The sequence below is a fragment of the Carassius auratus genome, chromosome 15 (assembly GCF_003368295.1).
Source record: "Carassius auratus strain Wakin chromosome 15, ASM336829v1, whole genome shotgun sequence".
Taxonomy (NCBI): domain Eukaryota; kingdom Metazoa; phylum Chordata; class Actinopteri; order Cypriniformes; family Cyprinidae; genus Carassius; species Carassius auratus.
This window is the reverse complement of record NC_039257.1, coordinates 21,058,087-21,076,876: the sequence shown is the minus strand read 5'-3', so window position 1 is coordinate 21,076,876 and position 18,790 is coordinate 21,058,087. Positions and strand designations below refer to the sequence as shown.

Genomic DNA, 18,790 nt, shown 5'->3' with positions numbered 1-18,790 from the left:
ATAAAGTCGGAATACTTTGAGAATAAAGTCGGAATACTTTGAGAATAAAGTCGGAATACTTTGAGAATAAAGTCGAAATACTTTGAGAATAAAGTCGAAATACTTTGAGAATAAAGTCGAAATACTTTGAGAATAAAGTCGAAATACTTTGAGAATAAAGTCGAAATACTTTGAGAATAAAGTCGAAATACTTTGAGAATAAAGTCGAAATACTTGGAGAATAAAGTCGAAATACTTGGAGAATAACTTTGAGAATAACTTTGAGAATAAAGTCGGAATACTTTGAGAATAAAGTCGGAATACTTTGAGAATAAAGTCGGAATACTTTGAGAATAAAGTCGGAATACTTTGAGAATAAAGTCGAAACACTTTGAGAATAAAGTCGAAACACTTTGAGAATAACTTTGAGAATAAAGTCGGAATACTTTGAGAATAAAGTCGGAATACTTTGAGAATAACTTTGAGAATAAAGTCGGAATACTTTGAGAATAAAGTCGGAATACTTTGAGAATAAAGTCGGAATACTTTGAGAATAAAGTCGGAATACTTTGAGAATAAAGTCGAAACACTTTGAGAATAACTTTGAGAATAAAGTCGGAATACTTTGAGAATAAAGTTGGAATACTTTGAGAATAAAGTCGGAATACTTTGAGAATAAAGTCGGAATACTTTGAGAATAAAGTCGGAATACTTTGAGAATAAAGTCGGAATACTTTGAGAATAAAGTCGAAACACTTTGAGAATAAAGTCGAAACACTTTGAGAATAACTTTGAGAATAAAGTCGGAATACTTTGAGAATAAAGTCGGAATACTTTGAGAATAAAGTCGGAATACTTTGAGAATAAAGTCGGAATACTTTGAGAATAAAGTCAAAATACTTTGAGAATAAAGTCGGAATACTTTGAGAATAAAGTCGGAATACTTTGAGAATCGGGGACAGTATGCTTGGAAATAATATTTCATATCTTCCATTGCATTCTTTTTTTTTGTAGCCATAAGCATTAAGATAAACAATAAGATTTAAATTTACAAATTATGTAATTAACACAAATTAAAGTCAACTGATGAGATCGTAAGTGTTACCAGTAAATAACAAAAACATTTGCCTGTCTTGTTCACAAATTCTACCTCCTTGTGTGAAAAGCAATTTAGAGTTGAGGAAAACAAGAAAGTCATCATGAGATGTCAATAAACACAAGACGTGTCCCTTACACGAGTTTTCAGTCATCATGCAAAACTATGGAAGCTAGGACAGGATGATATTGAGGGGAAATAAGAGAAGATGTTCTGTTTGTTGAGGGGACAGTAGTGCTGCAGTTCATGCTGTGTCCAGCAGTGGGCAGTGAATCCTGACAGGATCTGATAGACTGGCTTTCCTGCACGAGTACACACAGATAAGGAGAGGGGGTGTTTATGGGTCAGTATGGCTGCACCGAGCTGAACAAAAGAAAGGAATGTAGAAAAGATGCAATTACACGAAGCAGCGAGATGGTGCTGTAAGAGGAGACCTAGAACGACTGTCAGGAAGTATCTTCTTTGTAAATGCATACTTTTAAAGGTGAAATGTGTGTTTGTTTTCAGTGCTAAACTATTTCATCCTATTCTAGCTAAACACAAAACCACAAGTAAGCGATTTTTAGGTCAACTTCCTGAAGAATGTGTTGGTGGAGGGCCAGTGAAAGGAGCTAATGAGTTTATGAACAAGTGGATGGCGTGAGAGACCCTCGTTAGGACCCTCACTCGCTCGGTGTTTGAATACGCTCTGAGCAGATCTCACTTACGATCACGTCCTGTTCTCTCAGTGTCGCCTTCATATACATTAACATACGAGAGAGTGCAGTAACGGGCTGAGAGAGATGCTACCGAAGCTTACTGTAATCTGCCTGCTGTATGCAGTGATGCACATTTAAAGAGAGGCATGCTGCAGGATCCAGTGACGAAAATTAGACGTGTTGCCTTGACAGCGAACTAAAATATGTTTAAGTACTAAAATGAGTAAAACTAAAATAACATGTTCAAATATTTCATTGAATAATTAAATTCAATCAATTGAATCAACTACAGTATGATTAAAATGTATGGAAAAAAAGTTATAAAAATTATTTTAAAAAGCATAAAATTGCTAAAATTAAAATGAAAACCTAATATATAAAAGTTATAGCTATTTTAAAAAATACTATAATAATTTAATATATAAATATATTATAACAAAACTACTACTATATTAAAAAATATGAGACTAAAACTATACTATTTTACATACATGTATATATATAAATAATACTAAATAGAAAATAGTACACAATACTAAAATAACTGATATTTCAGTGTTATGTTGCATGCTTTAGTCAGTAAGCATATTATAAATGAAACCATTTAAATGCAATTCACACGATAATATGAAATTTTTCATTTAAATCGTTTTTTTAAATTTAAATAATGATAATAACAAAAACAATTAATTTCATTAATTTAAATAAAGCTGATATATGAAATGATGGAAATCACAGTGAAAATGTGTTTTGTCAGCTTGTACATAAAGCTATATATAAATACTTAAAATAATAATAAACATGACAAAAGCACTTAAAGCTACGATAACCTAAGCTAAAATATGTGAATAATTGGTTTCAGATTACTGGATTATATTAGAAAGGAAACAGTTCTATATATTAAAACAATTTAAATATAAATGTTGGAATTTTTTAATTATATATTTTTTTTACTTTCCTAAGTTGAATTAATAAATGTTACAAATTGCGTCTGTAGAGCTTTCTGTTCACTGTTCACTGCATTGTGGGATCCAGTATTCAGAGCAGTGTGCTGTAAACTGCACATTTTGACAAAAACCGCAGATGATGGGATGCATTTCATTCAAGCACACTAAGTGCCTGCTATGCACTGCATGCTGCAGCACTGATGGAGAGGCCATTCCCAATGCATCTGTGAGGCAGCCCTGATGGATGAGGACGTCCTCCTCAGGGACTCATGTTAGCAGAGAGGCAGGCCCAGGTACAGCAGCACAGCTCATCTACATGTGCTCCAGACCAGAGAAGGTGGAATAGAGGTCGCCTGAAGCCCAGCACATTCATCTCAATGACACATCCTGGATGCTGCCATCTTTGAATTATGGGAGAGAAACCGGTTTATTTCTTCCATAATGGTGCAGTTAAGGCACCTGCCAGCAGGGGGCCAAACCCAATAAAGCCCAGTGATGCTCTGTACTGATCTTAACTAGTCAATCTTCAGTTGAGATTTGCATAACCTTGCACTGTTTTCTCTCTGCAGATTTTGAGCACACCGCAGAGAGTGTCTCATCCTGGAGGTATCCTCATGGGCAGCCCGTTCACACCTCACACAACACCGCTGGCCGTGGTTACTCCAGCGCACCCTCCCCAGGGCGACGAGTGGACCCCGGGGTGAGGGAACACACTGAGTTTAGTGTCATCCTTTGAAAGCGCCCCCTCTTCTGTCCTCATGAGAAGTGATGGAAAAAAAAACATTTTCACAATAACTCCTCTGTATTCTTTTTTTCTGTGTTCCATTTTAACGACTGAAGTACTTTTTCATAAAAATCAAAACACATGACTAATTAATTAATCATTACAATTTAACATCAATTTCTTCAAAGTGTAATAAATTATAGATTTGCATGGCCTTGTAAATTTTTTTTTATTTTGCCATATATATTTAATGAAGAATAAAAATTCTGATATTTTTGGCAAACTCAAACCTGTACTTGTTGACTAATGGTGGACTTTTCTTCGTAGAAACAAAAAGAGGACACATGACTACATTGATTCTTATTACTCAGACAGGTGGGCATCAAACCGAAATCTATTTTAAGCTGCATTTGCTGCATTTAAAAAAAAAAAAAAATTATAATGGTTTTAAAAATGTAAAATGATTTTGTATTAAAAAATAAATAAATAGCAGAGTTTGTGGAAATATTAAAATGTGTGTTTTACAGGGATGGACTGTGTTCGAGTGATTCCTCGTCCAGGTAAATGAGTTGAGTTGGGCCACACGTCTCCAAATGAATGGATGTGTGTGTGTGTGTGTGAGAGTGTGTGTGAGAGTGCGAGAGAAGGAGAGCGCTGTAGTCTCAGTAGGATTTATGAGGCTCAGATGTTCTGCAGGACGATGGAGCATCACAGCTGCAAACCCAGTTGTGTTTCAGAGCTCCTGTGTCCCTAATGAGTTTCTCTGCTAACATACAGACACACACACACTTCTTATGTCTTAATTGGATATGATTAATGTCATGTTTTTGCATCTGCGCTCGACTCGGCCTCTAGAGCTGACGCTGAATTGGAGCAGCAGTGGTTCTCTGACGTCAGTCGTCAGTGCTATATTTCACGGAGAACGCTGTGCTATCTGCAAGTGTTGATGTGCAGTGCTGTGTTAGTTCCTCTCCTTCACACGATGTGTTACTGTAGTGCTCCTCTGTTCAGCTCGTTGAACACTGAGTCCTTAAAGGGGCTGCATGTAACTCTTTTGACTGTTCTGATGCAGAAAAAATCCCATACGTTTACAGATATGTAGGGAACAAGCTAAGTTCATGTACATGTTTCTCCAACAAACAAGCTACAAGCAGTTATTCTTCTTCTACAGAAGTGTGTTCTGTGATGGAATGTCTGTTTTTGTTTCGTTCTGTGTGACTCCGCCCACTGCCAGTTTAACCAATAGGATTTCAGCACCCTAAGTTGCCAGTTGGTGGAAAACAGTGCATTGCAGCCATGAAAGCCAACAAATGAACCCGTTCAGAGATTACAGATTCTTCGCGACCTAAAAGGCTTCAGTATCCATCTAAAAAGCTCTCTGACCAGAGATGTATTAAAGTCGCTGGTGTGGACGCTGATATAGTTATTTTTATAGCTGTCGTTCTAGGTGTGAATGGGGCTTTAATCAAGTTTATGATTGATACCTGTTAATGGGAAAATCCTGTCATCATTTACTCACCCTCGAGTTGTTGTATGGCTTTATTTCAGCTGTCGAACGCAAAAGATGATATTTGAAGAACAGTTGACGGTAGCCATTGACTTCCATAGTATGAAAAAATAAAAAATACCAACAACAATAGGCCAGCTTGCGTATGTATAAAGCAGTTTATTTTTTATAAGTTTATATTCACACTCGCTTGTTATGTTGGTTTGTAAGTGTTAATAACTAAATTACATTTTCTATAATATTTTTTAATGCTTTTTTTTTATGGATTGAACACTGTATTATTTTCACAGTTTCTTTTATTTTGCTAATATTTTTGACTTGGTTACTAAAAATTAGAAATCTTCTACAACAAAATAATTTTGATTTAGTTTCCAAAGCAGTACGAGCTCTGTGATTTGGTCAGAACGTTTTGAAAATATTACCTCGACCAATGGCGTGAGGCTAGGGGCGGGGCTATCTGTTCATGACCAATAGCAGACGAGGAGGAGTGTTCAGGAAACCTGTTTGAAAACAGTCATTCATTTTACAGTGGTGCTTAATGCTGTGCAAAACACACTTCATCCTTAATGACTAAATACATGCAATTTTGTATTCTGATTTAATTGTCATTTCCTGTTGAAGCCCACTCAAATTATAAATAGCTTTACTTTGTAATCAAGCACAGACACACATCGTTACCCTTCTGTGACTCGTTTTTGCTGCATTCTGGCAGATGTGTCTTCTCCTGCGAAAGGTCAGATGAATCTCCCTCCCCCTCTCTCCTCCATCCTCTGCCTCTCTCCCTCTCTCTTTTCTGTCCTGAGACTGCATTTCTGATGATGCTGAAACACTCTTCACAAGGGGGGATCACATCTCAGCACTGTTGCTAAGCAGAAATCTGTGTGTGTGTGTGTGTGTGTGTGTGTATGTATGTATGATACACACGAGGACCTGTGAGCAGCTCACGTGTGTGTGAATGCATGTGCTCTTCTCCGTCACAGAGCTGCGTGAGCGTCCCTCTTACGCCACTACAGTACTTTCAGTCAATTAGGGGTGAATTTTGTTGATCTGGAACTAATTTGTCCTGACGACTGAAACCCCAATCAGCCGCCGCTGCTCCCTCCCCTCTCTCCCCGTGTTCCTCCGGTTTCCCCGCACCTCTCTCCTTCATTGAGCGCTGGTTACATAATTCACCCCACAGAGCAGTTGTGCTATTTATAAAGCTTGCATGTGAGAGAGAAAGAGAATGAATGAACTCTCATCAGGACCAGTCGTGTTTGTGTGCTTGGCTTGGCACATCAGCGAACCCTGAGCCATGTCTTTGTTTTATCGCATGCGTATGACATCAGACGATGCATCACCCCGTGTGTGTAACAACGGAGTAATTCCAGTAAGTGCGACACGGGGAGGTTGATGTTGCCTCACTTGCAGTCACGGATGGATTATGTAACCCGCTGGTGTCTGTGAAGCCCGGAGTATACTTTAACTTTAATGAAAACTCTTGCGTATGCACACAGCGCCTTTCAACACATAAGGAAGTCTCATCCTTGTTCAGCTTCTGCAGTGTTTCTCTCCAGAGGTTATGAGTGACTAATAAAATCTATTTGTACCTGTTTCAATTAAAATTCTATCTCTTAACCCCTCACATAAACTCTGAAACATCTCCAGTAGTCTGATTAGTCTGATTTTCGAATGTAAAATGCACAGTTTTTTTTTTTTATCAGGATGTAACGATTCACTCCACTCATGATTCGATTCGATTCATGATTTTTAGTAAACAAAATTTGATTTAAGACAACTTATAAATGAAATGTGTCCTTTTTATTATTGCTTGGACAAAATGCTGCATATAATAATGTAGCACTTGTTTATCATTGCTCTTTTGTTGGTTTTGGTTGCTTTCTTTTGTCCTCATCTGTAAGTCGCTTTGGATAAAAGCGTCTGCTAAATAACAAAATGTAAATATAATGTAAACGTAAATAACAAAACCAAATTAAAATTGTAAAACAAACCCCAAATCGTATAAATATCAATCGTCTGTGCTCTTTCCAATTAAAATTAGAGGCAACCACTGCATTTTAATCATGATCCAAACAAAGATGCTGCATACATGCAACATGAGCAGTTTTTTATCTAAATTAGATTGTATAATTTTGAAATTTAAAGCAAAAAAACAGAATGGCCTGACGTAAGTTTTGTGAAACTATAAATAAAAAATAAGTGCATGAAACAAACAGCAAACAGCTGAACGAGACGCAGATCCACTCTCTGCCAGCAGGTGGAGCTTAAAGCGTCTCCTGTGTTACCACTGTAAACAAAGCAGCACTGCCTTTATGAACTTTAATATGCTTTATACAGAGGCAAGATGAAAATAATAAATACATCTAAACTTTTCTAAAGACAGTAAGCTTCCCTTAGACATACATTCATATGAACTCCTACCACTAAATGAATCGTGATTTGTTTAGCATCTCAACTGGCTCACAGCTAATCGTTGCATCCCTAGTTTTTTAATACATTTTTTTTAAAGCTCATCAAGGCTGTATCTATTTAATACAAAAAAAGGTAACACCTATTAGTTGCATATTAGCATGCATATTACTAGATTATTAGCCATGTATTAATTCCAATTAAGAACATATTAATGCCTTATTCTACTTGACGTTATTCTACATCCCTAATCTTACCCAATACCTAAACCTAACAACTACCTTGCGAACTATTAATAAGCAGCCAAATTAAGAATTTGAGTGAAATGTCGTAGTTAATAGTTAACAGGTGTTACCTATTCTAAAGTGTTACCAGAAAAAAAAAGACTGTGATATTGTGAAATATTATTGCATTTTAAAATAAGTTTTCTATTTTAATATACTTTACACACATGAATCTGTGGCGCACTCAACTAACAACACCCTAGAAACGGCCACAGCATCATAGCAATCATCTTACAAACCACCCAGAGCACCTGTATGCCGAGTTCACACTGCACAGTTTCCAAACTCGTCGGATTGCCGTTGTTTTCACACTGCGTGACTATCTGGGGTAGCATTCAGTTGCTGCGGTGTTCACATTGCACGATGAATCTGCCACGGGGTTTCACACTGCATGACTTTACAATATGAAGAATGGCTGAACCTCTGTCTGGTCCACAAACTACGTCTCCCAACAAAACACACTCGAGAAGTGACAAGGAAATAACATAAGAACCCGCGTGCGTCAGACCGGAGTTCAAGCAAAAGACTGAATTATTAAAAATTATAGCCCGCAAATTGTCTGTGAGCTGATTTCCAGCTACAAGGAGAAACAAAATTATGCAGGAGGGAGATGCAGAGATTGTGTGTTCTGCAAAGAGAGTTATAATAATTTAGCAGTAACCGTTATATGCTGATGTTGCTGTTCAAGCAAATGTTTCTGCTTGTTTCTAAGTGATTGGCACTCGCGTGAACAAGCACAGATTTCCTCCGATTTCGGGCATTTGTCTGTGATTTATCAAAAAAAAAAAAAATCTGTCTTAAATCATGCAGTGTGATCTCTGCATTAGCGATCTAGTTTTAGATTTGTCTGGGTTATTGTATTTTTAGAGTCGTATGCACCACCCATCTCTCAGATGAATGAACTGACTGACTGAGTGAGTGTAGTTGTGTAGTATTCATGGGTTGATGTCACTCACTTTCTCTCACACACTCATCATGTGTGTGCTTGTTTTCCCACCTCTCTCGTCTGAACTTGACGAATCCTGCAGTGAAGCTACAGTGACACGACCCCGGTCCACAGACCCAGTCTAACACAAAACACACATTCATGCTGGAAGCACAAATAAGCAGACTACCCTCACAACCCCAGATAGTGTGTGTGTGTCTCTGTGTATTTGTTTTTAAAATGTTAGAAATGTTATTAAAACAATGCACATAATGCAACAAATCTAATTGGTACTAATATTTGCCCTCTTCTTTTTCTTTTTGTAAAATTGTATTGCTTTTTTTTATTTTTTTCAAATTAAGAATAAGCTATCCTTTACTTGTATTGTCCAGAAATCAAGCGTGCAAACTCTCACTCTTTGTCTTTCTTTGTCTGTGCAGTAAGAGAATGAAGAGGGCAGATAAGAACGGTAAAGGCCTGAGGCACTTCTCCATGAAGGTGTGTGAGAAGGTACAAAAGAAAGGCACTACGTCCTACAACGAGGTGGCAGATGAGCTGGTGACGGAGTTCACTCACGCCAGCAGCCTGATGCCCACCGACTCTGTGAGTGCCACACAATAACACAAGCCTGATGGGGATTTCAGTTTTTACTCTTCCTCATACTTTGAGATAGTACTAAACCTAATAGGGCTAGGTTGAAAATATGGATTTCTTTGTATTAATTGGTTCTCATTTTGATGGAGTGATATCGATTCTTAGATCCCAAGAATCAATCTATTGCCGCATTTCCACCAAAATTACCCGGAAGATTTGTACCAGGAACTTTTTTCCCCAGGAACTATTTCCCCCCAGACCTGCTGCTTTCTGTGTTTCCACTGCGGTGTAAAGTACCGGGAAGATTAGGCAAATGGTCTGGTGACGTAGGTCTGCACGCGTTTCTAAATACAAAGTACACTGATTTTGGACGTGCATCCTCTGTAGTTAAGACTTCGCGCATTCGACTCGGGAGTGTGATGTCCACGACAATGCAAATCCTGTAAATCTGCAAACAGCAGCGTACTTGATAACTTCAGTCAGCTCGTCTTGACTACTGCAATTTTCCTCTCTGTATATTTACAATAAAACGAAATAGGATATCAAATACCACTGCCTCCTTTCGTTTTCATTTAAACATAATAACAGCTGCAGAAATGTACTTAGTTCAGGGATATGTGTATATATGCAGCCATTACAATGAAACAAAATACTCAACCAATCAGGATGTTTAGCGCTCAAGTCCCTCCCCCGAAAGTTCCAGAACTTTGAAAAGTACCACCTCGCCAGCAGGGACTTTCTGAGGGGAAATTTTTACCCGGAACTTTATTTAGCTCCTGGTTCCTGCGGTGGAAACACACAGAGTACCAGGCCAAAGTCCCTAGTTCCTGCGGTGGAAACCCGGCTTATGCTGATTTCAGTTGAACAAAACTTAATGGAACCGTATTTGTAGCCTGTCATCCAATAAATGAAACAACGTATCAGCTTTCAAATGATGTCCATTTTATTATGAAGTTCAAACAAAACATTTGGCACTCTTAAATGTGCTGTGATGTGAACTAATCATCTGTTCTTTAATACTATATATAAATATATATTAGTGCAGTCAAATCGATTAATTGCGATCAGTTTAATGTAATAATGTACCAACTGACAGGGTTAGGGTTATTTAAGAGATTTTCTTAAATTGGAAAAATCGACATATATTGTACCCGATTGCCAATATATAAATGTGTATAAATATAAATGTGTATCGAATCAAATTATATCGAGAAATTGAAAGTGAAAGTAAAAAGCGAGTATGCATTCAAAAGTCAATCATTTCAATGTCCTGTATATTAGCAAAGACTCCCTGATGCCGACAATTTATTTAAAGTATAGTTACTACAACTGATTTTCTACAATTTGGATTTTCTAAGACTTTCGTTGGACTGGTTTCAGCTTTCAGATATGATTTATGCATATAGTCACCACTATGCCTCTCCTAAATGACCATCACTTACTCTGCCTCCGTTTACACAGCAGAATAAATCAGATGTGGGCCGGTAAAAGATGTTAAAGTTCTCATGTTAATTTTGATCTCAGATAATATGTCTTCATAACGAGACTTTGGGTTTGGACACTGGCCTTAGATCAGTGCATAAGGACTGCTTCTTCCTGGAGTGAATAGACTGCTATTAGTTCTGACAGTTCCTGGACGGGAGTTTAATCTCTCGCTGCTAAAAGGTGTAATTAAAAGCGACTGTAGCACAGACGCAGGGGTTTGGGGTAGATGATCGCTCGACTCTGTGTGCTTCCTGACATTAATAGATGTTGTGTCTGTACTTGCAGCAGGTGTACGATCAGAAGAACATCCGCCGGCGTGTGTACGACGCACTCAACGTGTTGATGGCCATGAACATCATCTCCAAAGAGAAGAAGGAGATCCGCTGGATCGGCCTGCCCACAAACTCAGCACAAGAGTGCCACAACTTAGAGGTGACACACCAGCTCACCGACACTGAGGACCTTCCCACTGATCACAAAGATATTCACATTTGCATCATTTTCTGCTTGTGTGTTTATTCAGAAAAAACTACTGGAATATTCACACATACACTTGAGCTCAAACGTTTACATCCTGTACACCTTGCAGAATCTGCAAAATGTTAACAATTTAAGAAAAATATGAGGCATTATGAAAATGTTTTTGCTTTGAATAAGCGCTGTCACAAAACCGATGTTTCTGTATAGTCCACAAGACAAAACATTTACTGTCTTTGCACGAATGAGTTACTAGATGAATGTCCTCATTTGTTCTTAGTTTGAAAAGATGGATCTCAAAAGTTTGTATCCAAAATGCAATTTGAATACTTTTATGTTAACGTTTGACAGATTTTACCAGGTGTATGTAAATGTATGACCACAACTGTGCATAATAATTGAGAGAAGTTGACAGAAGCATCAGGAGAGTGCTGTGTTCAAGAAATCTAAAAGGTATTAAGCTTGCACATGTGTTTTTAGGTCTGGCAAACCTCAACTTTAGTTTGTTTTCATAAACTAATAAATGAATTAAATATGTGTATCAAAAAATTACATCACCAAAATAAAATCTGGCTAACTATAACTGGAGAGTTAGAGAGAGAGAGAGAGATACCATCGTTTTCAGTCGTGGAGTGTGAAACCCATCGCTGATCAGATGAATCGTGCAGGTTAAGCTCAGCGTAACATTGTGTGATTTTATCGAGGAAAAGTCAGAACGGTTTTCTTTGAAAACTGTAAATGCTAATGCCCTTCGTCACCTTATTGATTGCATGTAAACCTCTAAAAGGTATTTAATTCGAGAGTTTTCAGTGTTTTGTAATGCATGTGAACATATTCCCTGATGAAAATCAAGTAAGATTTACTGAAAAATTCTAGAGCAGTGATTTTTGTTTTTGTGAGCCATGTATTATGTGTGGTGTCATGTTCTAGAGACAGAAGTAAATGCATTAATAGAAGTGAGTCTGGCTTTCAGAAGGCGTTGTGTTGTGTGTCACATCTGTGACGGCCTTGCAGACGCAAACAGAGGAGGATGATGATGGAGAGGAAGAGCAGGGGAGAAGCTTGTACACCTCAAACCATCCAGTGCTATTCATTTGTGTGTCTTGTCTTCTTTCAGCTGGAAAAACAGAAGCGTTTGGAAAGAATCCGACAGAAAAGAGCCCAGCTGGAGGAGCTAATATTACAGGTTTGTGTTTGTCAGACAGCACTACACATGAAGATCATTTGTGGAAAGAGAATCACATGATTCTGATTCGGTTTTACCTTTCGTTTATACATTCATTTGAGTATTTTGAGGAAGCATCCACCAATATAAGTACATACTGTATAGCACAGTTTCATTTCTAGTTGACAGTAATGGCTTTCTGTTCAGTGACTACGTCAAAAAGCAGTTGAAACGATTGATATCAGTCTTTTTTGACTGATTCATAAAGGCCTGTGGTGGCAAAATGCTAAAGAGGAACAATAGTGTGTAAAATGTCGTCGTACTGATGTGTGATATTACATTAAAAATTATGGAGGAGCACAGACACACAACAATCAGTTCCAGGTTAAAATAAAATAAAAGAAGATCTCTAAACCGTAGCAGTGGGAACATTTATGTCCACATTAACAGTGGCCAGCTGTGGAAAAGCAGCAACGCTCTAATACTGATAAATGTTTTTCTGAAGGGATCAGAAGTAGTCATGGTCCTGCCGGGATATTGATCAGGAGCTGGGAGGGCTTCTGGAGCATCGCTAAATTAAATGCATTGGCTCTGTCCGAGTCATTGAGCAACCCCCACACATCCCGAGACTGAACCGAATTAGCATCTGACCACACAAAGCTTTTATTCATCAGCCTGCTGACTGATTTAAGGTTAATGAGTGGAGCTCTGAGGGCTGATCTGCTGATTTGTGCATGTCTTTGATCCGTGAGCAGCAGGTCGCCTTTAAGAATCTGGTGCAGAGGAACCAGGCCAGCGAAGCCTCGTCCCAGTCCACTCCTCCTCCTCCGGGATCTGTCATTCAGCTTCCCTTCATCATCCTCAACACTGACGTCCGCACCGTCATCGACTGCTCCATCTCCAGCGATAAGTATGAGATCTTTCTCCACTTTTCTCTCTTCTGTTGAAATATCTCCACTGATTCCATAAACCTAGGAAAATGGGTAAATAAACAAGTGTCTTTGGCATAAATGTATGAGTGTACATATGAAGAGTTGCCATTTGGAAATTTTCTTTTAAAAAATACAATTATTCTTTGCCATTAATGCAATGAATAATTTAAATTAAAATGCCAATTTCAGAAGAAAATAAAAAAATTCGGTCTTGTTTTAAATAAGGCTGGATTTATTTGATAAAAAAAATAATTATAATATTGTTAGATATTATTACAGTGTATAATAACCATTTTCTGTTCTAATATATTGTAAAATGTAATTTATTCCTGTGATCAAAGCTGAATTTTCTAGTTTTAAGTATCGCGTGATTCTTCAGAAATCATTTCGATATGCCGATTTCAGATTATTATCAATGTTGAAAACCGTTGTGGTGCTTTATATGTTTGTGGAAAACATGATAATAAATTCTTTGATGAATTGAAATAATGAATAGAACATTTTAAGGAGCACCATTTATTTAAAAAATAAATATTTTATAACACATATCTTCACTGTCACTTTTGATCAATCTAATGCATCCTTGTTGAATGTCAGAATCCATTTATTTAAAAAAAAAGAAAACAAGATCCCAAAATTTTGATTGGTAGTTTATTATTATTGGATCTTTACCAACATTTGACACTTTTACACCATTACACCGACTGTAATGATAGTATCTTGGACTGGTTCCTCCAAACAGGTGTGAATACCTCTTTAACTTTGACAACACGTTTGAGATCCATGATGACGTGGAGATCCTGAAGCGGATGGGCATGTCTCTGGGGCTGGAGAACGGCACGTGCTCTCCGGAGAACCTCAGCGTGGCCAGATCTCTGCTGCCCAAGTCTCTGGACGCACACGTCACCAGTGAGTAGCTCATTTTATGACCAGCTTTCTGACACTGAAAGCCTCCTCCTCATCAGCAGCTCTTGTGTGTAATAGCTTCTAGTTCAAATAAATAATTCTCATGCATCTTGAAAGAGCTCTTCTTGCTTTGACTTCACTGTTGCTGCAAATACCTGATCATCTCCACTGCAGGGAATTGTTAATGTCTTTCAGCAGGGAAAATAAGTATTGAACACGTCACCATTTTCCTCAGTAAATATATTTCTAAAAGTGCTGTTGACTTGAAATTTTAACCAGATGTTGGCAACAACCCTAGTAATCCATACATACAAAGAAAAAACAAAAAAAAATTAAGTTCTGAGTAATAAAGTGGAAAAAGTATTGAACACGGGTGTAAAAGACATAAAAAGCCAAGACAGCGGCTGAAAAAATGAATGGAAATGAATATTAGCTGGTTCAATCCCAACATCTACAGGACCAGGATGATGAAGATGAAACAAGACTGGACAATGATCCCAAACACAGCCAAAGAAACTCTCAGCTGGTTTCAGAGAAAGAAATCAAGCTGCTAGAATGGCCAGCCAATCAACTCACTTCAATCCAATAGAAAATAAGAGCTAAAGGTCAGATGATATGGAAGAGGCCCACGGAAAGGTCAAGATTTAAGACCGTGTGGAAGAATGAGCCAGAGTCACACCTGAGCAATGCATGCTACTGTAGTTTCTCCTGAAGGGAGGCTTGCTGAAGCACTCATTACAACAAAGGCTTTAGTACAGAGTATTAAATACATTTCGGTAGTTCAATACATTTTACAATTCATTTTCAATACTTGTAAATCATCAAAATTATCATATACATATAAGCATCTGCACAGAATTGCATATTATTTTCCTCATTGAGTATAAGCTTCATAGTCTCACTCTATCATATTATATAAGGTTTAAAATATGATAATCAACAAAAAACACATCCATATTTTGTTGTTTACAGTTTTTCTAAAGGCTTAATGAACTGATCCATTAAAAAAACTGAATTTTCTGATAATAAATATAGAAAATAGTTTGATTTAAATAATAAACATGCATTCGGCCCTGTTTTTTATTTTTTTGTAAATCTGTTTTGCAGCTTCTTCGTCAGTCTCCACTTTAAACAGACTTGTTTCCTGTGCAAATGAAGCAACATTGCATGTCTATGGAGTTTCTATCTTCAAAGGGCACCTATAATCCAAAATTCACCTTTACATGTTGTTATTACATGTTGTTATGATTGCAATTTAGTTTTGTACTCTGATGCCGTGTGACAGCTGCTTTCTGTGCCTTCGCTTTGTATCAAAAAAAACTATTTCAGAAGTTTCAGCTGATATGCATTAAAAATGCATGATTCCAGTGTAATAGACATGATCATCAAAAGCAAACAGATGTTTTTAGCAGAGTATCAGCTGCTCTTTTCTGGAAAAGGGGGCGGGGAGCAGCAGCTCATTTGCATTTAAAGAGACCTGCACTAAAACGGCATGTTTCTGCTTTTACTCAAAATAGGCATTTTCATGTTATAAATGTTATGATTTGTGGGGGATATTGAGCTGAAACTTCACAGACACATTCTGGGGACACCTGGCACTGTTAAAAGAGGCATAACAGGTCTCCTTTAATACGGGTTTCTAAACCAAGCATTTGATTCTGTCCCTACAGACATGGCCACAAACTCCAACAGGACACCTCTCAGCCACACCAGGTGCGTCCGTCAGCATAACATCCCCAAATCTCCCGAATATCCCAAATATCTCACATCCTCGCTCTCTGTTCCCAGTCTCAGCAGCACGGCCCCGTCACACACCTCGGAGTCCCGCAGCTCCTTCAACGAGGAAGAGGACGATGAGGACGAGGACGAGCCGTCTTCCCCAGAGTGATGGGGAGGCAACTCTACACAGGAAATAAGCTCTCTGTATTACCATATCTGAACTTCCCTCACCATCTCTTTCCTCCTCTTTCTCAAACGCCAGGAGTCTTTGGCTCGAGGGAGACGGTTTACTGTGTTTCTGTGGTGCTTTGTGACTAGCGAGCCGCGGTTCGGGTCATAGAGGAGAGCGAATAAGTCAAGGTTAACACCTCTTCAGTTCACCTGCCTCATGTCAGCTCCGCTTCCTCCCCTGAGGGACGTTCACATTCTCTCCAAACATGTATTTATTTCGGTCATATGTGATTATGACTATATCTGCGTAGTCTTACCGTTATCTTACTGTTCACCCATTGAGAGGAGTCTACATCCTTGCATTTAAAATGTTCTGTTTTTATATATAGGTTGATTCGGTGTCATTTTGTTGTATTGTATAGTTTATTCCTTGTCATTCATCGCAATAGTTGAAGGACAATAAAAGATGGATGGTTGAGTGTATCTGCTGTTCTGGGTTCAGATAGCTGGCGCTCTGATGTCGTCTTCTGAGTTTTTGTTCACATCGAGTGTGGCAGATGGAAAGGAAACTGTCCTGATCCACTCAACCCAACAGAACGAATGAATTTGGGCTTGCAGTGTAACTGGATGTACATGTATACATATATAAACATACTTTTGGTTACCTGTGATGTGGTGTGGTCTACAAACAAACAAAGAATAATTAAGGTTTAAAAGCCGAATGCTTTAAAGCTGAAATTATTAATATCACTGGTTATTAAATGTTGTCATTCAAAAAAAGTAGATCATTTCAGCAGTATTGCAAATTTGAACCTTGTAAGCAATGGGTTGTGTTCATAAGAACAACATAAACAAACGGTAGATTAATTAATACATTTTAAGAGAACTAGCATTTTCTGTCAACGTTGCTATATCAGTCTTTGTTTTGTGCTTATTTTTTATTTGATTTCAAAATCCGATAAAATGACAAATATACCATTGAAACAATCTGTACCGTGAAGGCAAATATTCTGATCTGATGCCACACTGAAGCAGGAGACAGCTACATCACACAAAAGACACAAGTGCTGTGTTTATCTCTCGCTTCATTTATTATTTATAATAAAATATTCCACAGAATGGGCGCCAATTCTGTCCCCGGGATATTACAGGTACAAACATGCATAACAATAAACTATAAAATACATTTTATTATTTAGCAAAGTGACCTGCACATTAATCTAACTGCAAATTTAAAGATATATATATATTAAAAACTACCTGAAACACTGAAAATATATAATTTGTACATTTACTGTACCCAGTGCCTAACACTACATTTTAGCATGACCTATAATATTTAAAATGTTATTACAGTTATTACTATACGTGTATATAGTAACTGAATAAAAGTAAAAGTATGATAGAAAATGTACTTGAAATGTGAAAAAAAAAAAAAAATCATTAAATCGTCATTATCATAATCATTATCACATGATCCTAGAAATCATTCTAATATGATGATTCATTATCAAAGTTGGAAACAGTTCTGCTGCTTAATATTTTTTCAGAACATGTGATACTTTTTTTAGGATACTTTGATGAATAAAAAGTAAAAAAAAAAAAGCTATGTTTTTAAAATATAAATATTTTGTAATAACAATATAAACTACTGGTATTTTTTTTAAAAATAAAATCAATACTTTTATTCAGCAAGGATGTGTTAAATTGATAAAAAGAAAATAAATAAATTAGAATTTTTTATTTTTATAAATGCAGTTCTTTTTAACCTTTTATTGATCAAATATATTAGACAGCAGAACTGTTTCCAACACTCATAATAAATCAGAATATTAGAATGATTTCTAAATGATCATGTGATCGACTGATGTTACATGTGACACTGAAGACTGGAGTAATGATGCTGAAAATTCAGCTTTGCATCACAGGAATATATTATTTTTTTAAGTATATTCAAATAGAAAACTATTATTTTAAGTAGTAATAATATTTCACAATATTACTGTTTTTTTCTGTATTTTTGATCAAATAAATGCAGGCTTGATGAGCAGAAGAAACTTCTTTCAAAAACATTAAAAATAGTAATGTTTCCAAACGTTTGGTCTGTACTGTATATATATTTATATAAAGGTCCATAATTTATCCCATTGTTTAATCAATTGCATCATATAAAATTGATAAACTTGACGTTTGATTCACCTTTAAAATTAATTTAAAAAATATCTATATATGTATTTTTTTTTAACCATGAAACCATCAATTTCTTTAAAGATCTGCCTGAGGGGAAAATGAAGTAATTTGTTTTAAAAAAGCTTTTTAAAAGACATTAGAGTTTTTGTAACATGACTGAGAAAATGAATCCATCTTCTACTTAGAAATTGTGCAGTCAATGGTAAAAACTTAAACTTACCTGACATGGACCAATACATATTCTGAATAGTTAAATATGTGCATTATTAGAATCAGTTTATTATTAATATTATTGATATTACATGAAAAATAAAATAAATGACTTGGAAGCTCAACTTTGATTCAATTTTCACATTTCAAGAAGAGGTGATATTTCTAAAAACGCCTAGCAGTAAATAAAAAGCATGATCTTCTTGTGACAACTTTCCCCTGCGGGAAAGTCAAGATGCCCAAACAAAAACTGACTCAATCCCACCCTGAGAAAAAAGCGTCACAGATAGTCCTATTAAGGTCTCTGTACAACTCTTCGGGTTCAGGCCAGTTTGCAAACTGCGTGGTGTATCGGTAAACGGCGGCTGTACT

At 36.9% G+C, this 18,790-nt stretch overlaps 1 protein-coding gene across 4 annotated transcripts in view; it reads left to right on the top strand.

Annotated features, from left to right (window-relative positions):
• LOC113115360 (transcription factor Dp-2-like) overlaps positions 1–16,682 on the top strand; it is a 41,500-nt gene extending 24,818 nt beyond the window's left edge. For all 4 annotated transcript variants that reach the window (XM_026282884.1, XM_026282885.1, XM_026282887.1 and 1 more), the window contains 10 exons: positions 3,290–3,420; positions 3,772–3,819; positions 3,972–4,004; positions 9,010–9,172; positions 10,934–11,080; positions 12,243–12,311; positions 13,046–13,200; positions 13,965–14,131; positions 15,799–15,841; positions 15,917–16,682. In XM_026282884.1, coding sequence (XP_026138669.1) covers positions 3,290–3,420; positions 3,772–3,819; positions 3,972–4,004; positions 9,010–9,172; positions 10,934–11,080; positions 12,243–12,311; positions 13,046–13,200; positions 13,965–14,131; positions 15,799–15,841; positions 15,917–16,016 — 1,056 coding nt within the window. In that variant the 3' untranslated portion in view covers positions 16,017–16,682. The remainder of the gene's footprint in view (positions 1–3,289; positions 3,421–3,771; positions 3,820–3,971; positions 4,005–9,009; positions 9,173–10,933; positions 11,081–12,242; positions 12,312–13,045; positions 13,201–13,964; positions 14,132–15,798; positions 15,842–15,916) is intronic.
• The last annotated feature ends 2,108 nt before the right edge of the window (positions 16,683–18,790 follow it).